This window comes from Vigna unguiculata, chromosome 3 (assembly GCF_004118075.2).
Source record: "Vigna unguiculata cultivar IT97K-499-35 chromosome 3, ASM411807v1, whole genome shotgun sequence".
In the NCBI taxonomy this organism is placed as follows: Eukaryota; Viridiplantae; Streptophyta; class Magnoliopsida; order Fabales; family Fabaceae; genus Vigna; species Vigna unguiculata.
This window is the reverse complement of record NC_040281.1, coordinates 20,507,567-20,512,510: the sequence shown is the minus strand read 5'-3', so window position 1 is coordinate 20,512,510 and position 4,944 is coordinate 20,507,567. Positions and strand designations below refer to the sequence as shown.

The 4,944-nt window shown below is 37.2% G+C and overlaps 1 protein-coding gene across 1 annotated transcript; it reads left to right on the top strand.

Annotated features, from left to right (window-relative positions):
- The first annotated feature begins 760 nt into the window (after positions 1-760).
- Positions 761-4,566, top strand: LOC114177646 (F-box protein SKIP14). Its single transcript, XM_028063074.1, has 2 exons — positions 761-2,369; positions 3,401-4,566. The coding sequence occupies exons 1-2, from the start codon at positions 1,536-1,538 to the stop codon at positions 3,926-3,928; spliced, it is 1,362 nt and encodes a 453-aa protein (XP_027918875.1). The 5' UTR covers positions 761-1,535; the 3' UTR covers positions 3,929-4,566.
- The last annotated feature ends 378 nt before the right edge of the window (positions 4,567-4,944 follow it).

Here is a 4,944-nt window from a genome sequence, read left to right as displayed (position 1 = left end):
TCACTCTTGGATGTGAAAAATAAAACATTAATAAGTTGATGATAAAATAGACATATTCTATAAAAATTGACATAGCATGATTTGATTTGATTATTAAATTATTTAAAACTGGTAGGAGTTTGTATATAGTAAATTTGAACACTGAAATGGACCACCAAACACATTATGGGAGACAAATAATCAACTCCAACATAACACCACCTAACCAACCCCTTCTCAGTCTGTTTTTGTTTTGGATATTCAGTTATATCTTATTAAACTGTTTCATTCATATCGAAATGTATAAGGAAATAATATATTTGAAGTTTAAAGATAAAAGATATGTTGTTGATTCAAAAAGAGGTTGTAGATAACCAGAAGAAATATTCAAAAAGAGGTTGTAGATAGGTAGAAGAAATAGTTAATTTTTAGAGAAAAAATAATAATGAAGAAATAAATAGCGTTTAAGGAGTCAACATTATTAAAAAATAAGAGATTTTTTAGGGAAAAAAAATAAGAAAAAAGAGAAAAAAGCGTGAAGATAACAGAAAAGAAGACGCGGCAGAGGTATGGTTCTCCCGCCACATAGATAGCAGATGCGAAGAAAGTGTATGAGAAGTCAGGTTTCGGCCACACGTGTTTCCTTGCCCACACCCTTCTCAATCTCTCCGTATAACACTCCACACTATATTTCACCGTTACCTTCTCTATTTAATTTTTATTATTATTTTATTTATTTCATTTTATATATGTACTTATATATATATATATATATATATTATATATAATAATTCGACGAGAAGTTTTCTCTCTCTTTCTCTCTCGCTCGTTACCGCGAACTCGATCGGCATCGGCACCCACACGAGGGGAAACGCGATTCCCTTTTCCCTTCGCTAAACAAACAAACAAACTCTTTCTCTTCAGGATTCCAAATCCATCCCTGTAAGATTTCTATTTTCCCCAATTTAGGGTTTCTGTCTCATTCCTCTCTTCAATTTCTTCTTCTTCTTCTTTCTTCTATCTTCTTTCGGACGCCACTTTGCGAATTCTTTTCTTCCTATCCTTTTTTCTACGATTATATTAACTCAATCTTCCTTCCCCCTTGCAATCCTCAGGCCTATCTGTTGACGAGAAAAAAAAAAGAAAAAAAGAAAAAAAAAGAAAGAGAGAGTAGGGATTTCCTTTTGTATTTTTTGTTCTGTGGATAAATTCGATTCTGTTATTCGTCCTCTCATCATATTCTAGCTGTTGTTTTTTAGAGAGATTAATGTCAATTGGGTTATTACGCAAGAAACTCTGTGAAGTTTTTGGTGCTTTGTTTTAGTTTGCCATCCGAAATCGAGGGTTTTCTTGTTAGATCTCAGCCAGAGCCACAGTTTCTTTATTTTATTTTTATTTTTTGTGGTTTTCATATTTTATTTTCTTTTTCTTCTTGTTCTGGTGTTGTTCCTTTTCTGGGAAGGAAAAGAAAAAAGAAAGGACCTCGAGAAAAAAAAAATTAGGGTTTGGTGATTGGTTTAGGGTTGTGTACATACATAGGTAGATAGATACATGCGATGGCGTTGAATTTCTCGCATCGACCGATTTTTTCTGAGGATAATTTGGTTTCGTCGATGAGGATGGGGATTCCGGAGAAGAGCGGTGTTGATAATTGCTATGATTACGGAAGAGATAGGTGTGATAGGGGTGGTGGTGGTGCGACTCACGATGACATTGTCGATCTTTTGCCTTCGGATCCCTTCGGCATGGACATCAGCACCACCTTCACGGCCATCACCGGGTGGCTTGAGGATTTGGAGGTTGATTATGGTGGGTATAGAAGGGATGAGCTTGGGGCGAGTGATGACAATTACCAGCTTTTTGCTGGGTTGAATTTCATTTGGAACAATGCTATGAGGTTCCATGCGTGTGTTGAGGAGAAGATGGGGTTTGGCGAGTGTAGTTCTCTGAGTGACGATGGAGCTGCTGCTGCTGCATCGAGCAATTTTGGGGTTGGATCTGCTTCTGATGCTGATATATCGGGTTTACCCGCCACTAGCGGGTCGGGTGATGTTTTTAGACGGGGTGATGAGCTTGAAGGAGGAGGTGGGCGTGATGAGTCTTGTCCTCACCCTGCCTTGAGTTATTCTCTTGGTTATCTGGGATTGTCTGATCTTCTTGTTGTCGAAAGAGTTTGTAAGTCTCTGCATTCCACGGTTCATGATGATCCGCTTTTGTGGAGGAGTATCCACGTCGATCAGCCTTTGAATGAGAGGATAACTGACGATGTTCTTTTCCGATTGGCTAACAGGGCTCAAGGTAATCTTCAGTGCTTGAGCCTTGTTGAATGTACCAGGATAACTGATGATGGTTTGAGGCGGGTTCTGGAAAGCAATCCCAAATTAACCAAGGTAATCATGCGTTACCATACTGTGTTTGTGAATTTCACATTGAAACTTAAAATCATCTGAAGCATGTGTATGTCAGATGCTTGGTATTGTTGTTTTACTTTAATTATTCTTTGAATGTTCCTTTTATACAGCAAGATGGTTAAAATTGTCTTTCGGGAACCGGTGAAGTAATCATCAGATTAAAAGGTCTTTTTTAGTCTCATTAAAGAACCTTGGCCGTGTTTTCTGTACACTTTGGGTGTTGTTCTCGATAATTTATTTATTCGAATTTTTTACCCAAGGCATTTTCTTAGCATGGCTCTTTTCTTTTTTTAATATTTTATTTGCCTGTATATCGGGCGTGAAAAATTTGGCCTTTTTCACTATCGTTGCTTATTGTTTTTAATCTCTTTTCCCGTCCTCCATTACAGAAAATCAATTTGGGGTTATTTTAGAATTGTCTGTACTTTATCTATCAGTCATTGATAGAGGCATATATGGATTCATTTAGGTGTGCGAAATGCTTTATTTTTGTCCAAAACAAATGAGCAGTTTATCCTTTTGACCACAACTGTATATTTGTGCTGGTAATTTGCTGACCTAACCGTTCTCTCATTCTATTCTGTTACTATTTGTATCCATTAATGAACCAATTGGTAGAAAATGTGTTAATACACCTTTGAAGGAATTAACCCCCTTATTTTGAAGGGAGGACGTGAAATAAAAGTGAATCATATATCTAGTTGGGGCCAATTAATTGTTTAACTGTCAACTTTGATTCATTCAAGCTTATTTTAATGTTGAGATGCAATCAGTTTGAATAATTCTCATGGATTTATTACATATCTTGTCTTTGTCATTGTTGATGTTTGTCTCTGTTTCATGTATCATATGATTTATTGTTGGTCTGCTTTATAGTCCCTTCTTGTCAACTGTTATTGCACTAATTACCCTAAGTGTTAAATACTTGAGAGCTCAGCCATATTTTTCTTTTGTCCATATTATATTATTATATTATAAACCAAGTAAAATTTTCCCCAAAAACTATGCAGTTGAGTGTTCCTGGATGTACAAGACTCAGTATTGAGGGTATTGTGGGTATGCTAAAAGCCTACAACTCTGTGGGTCCCCAAGGGGTGAAGCATTTATATATAGGTGGTCTTTATGGTGTTACACAAAAGCATTTTGAAGAGTTGAGGTTCTTGTTGGGTGCTGATAGCCGGCAGCAGATGCAGCAGTCTCATAAACCACACTTCTATCGCAGGGGAAATTTGTATCTGTCCTGTAATGATGATCGAGCCATGGATATTGAAGTTTGTCCTCGATGCCAAAATTTGAGGCTTGTATATGATTGTCCGGCAGAGAGTTGTCAAGGGACGGGACACACCACTCAGATGTGCAGGGCATGCACTCTATGCATACCCCGGTGTAGTCAGTGTGGCCACTGTATCAATGACAGTGAATACGAGGAAACATTTTGTCTGGAATTGCTTTGCTCTTCTTGTTCTAAGCAACTAGTCAAATGTTCGGATGGAAAGGCTGGACCAGCTAAGTCAGTTATTATTCATGAACAAAGCTAGAGTTCTTGTCAAAGTATCCTGTGAAAGTCTGTGAGAAGAAGTTTTATATGGAAGTCATATGAAGCGTTCGTGGAATGCTGTTAGAGTTCTTTGGCGTTCTTTGTAATTGGTCTCGGAGGTGGGATGCATTTTGATGGGTATTTTCCGTTCGTAGAGAAAGTGGAAAATCACTTCATTTTTGTTTTTCCTCATCTACCGGTGTGCAACCCGCAGGAACGAAATTGATTACCATGATTATTGATCACGTATTGAACTATGGATTTTCAATTATATTGTGATTAAGAGGTTATGAGGGCTACAGTTGGGTGTTGTGCTTTGCAACGTTGCATTCGGATAACATTTGTGATTGGCTCTGATGCATAACCGGTGGGAACACTCTGATCTTTAGACTTTGGTTATTTTTTCATTTGCTGTATTGAATAATTGACTCTTGCTAGGTTGTAGTGTACGTACCCTGTTTTATTTTCTTTTTTGCCATCCTTGGAGGAGAAAAATAAGGAAAGTGGTATTATGATGTCATTAAATCCACGCTTATGTCACTTTCAGCATTAGCTTGTATCAAATGAAATGCATTTACGGTGGACTTGGACTTGAAAATGAATGCTATTTATTATGTACTTGAGCATTTTCTTGAAAAATCTGTTTCTGTTCACTTGTTTTTTCCGCACACTTGATTACATTAATCGAACAGATAAAAGCCTGTGAATATAACATGTTTGTGAAGAAACCGAAATGTTGTTAATTACACCAAGAAAATGGATGTCTGGGTAGCCATCTACGTTTACCATTTTTCGTACGTAGACTGTCTTCCTATGTTGCTCCCTCAAAATTAGGAATATCTTACTGTGCAAGCGTAATAAAACTTGAACAATAAGGTATACATTCTTAAAATATTGGTTGCTTTGTGATGCTCGTGAAATTGGAGAAACCAAGGTATAGCATAGATGAAAAGCTGTGGTAAAAGTCATTGAAAAACCGTGAGTTACGTTTTTGTTGCCTTGTGTTGGTTCCAAGCT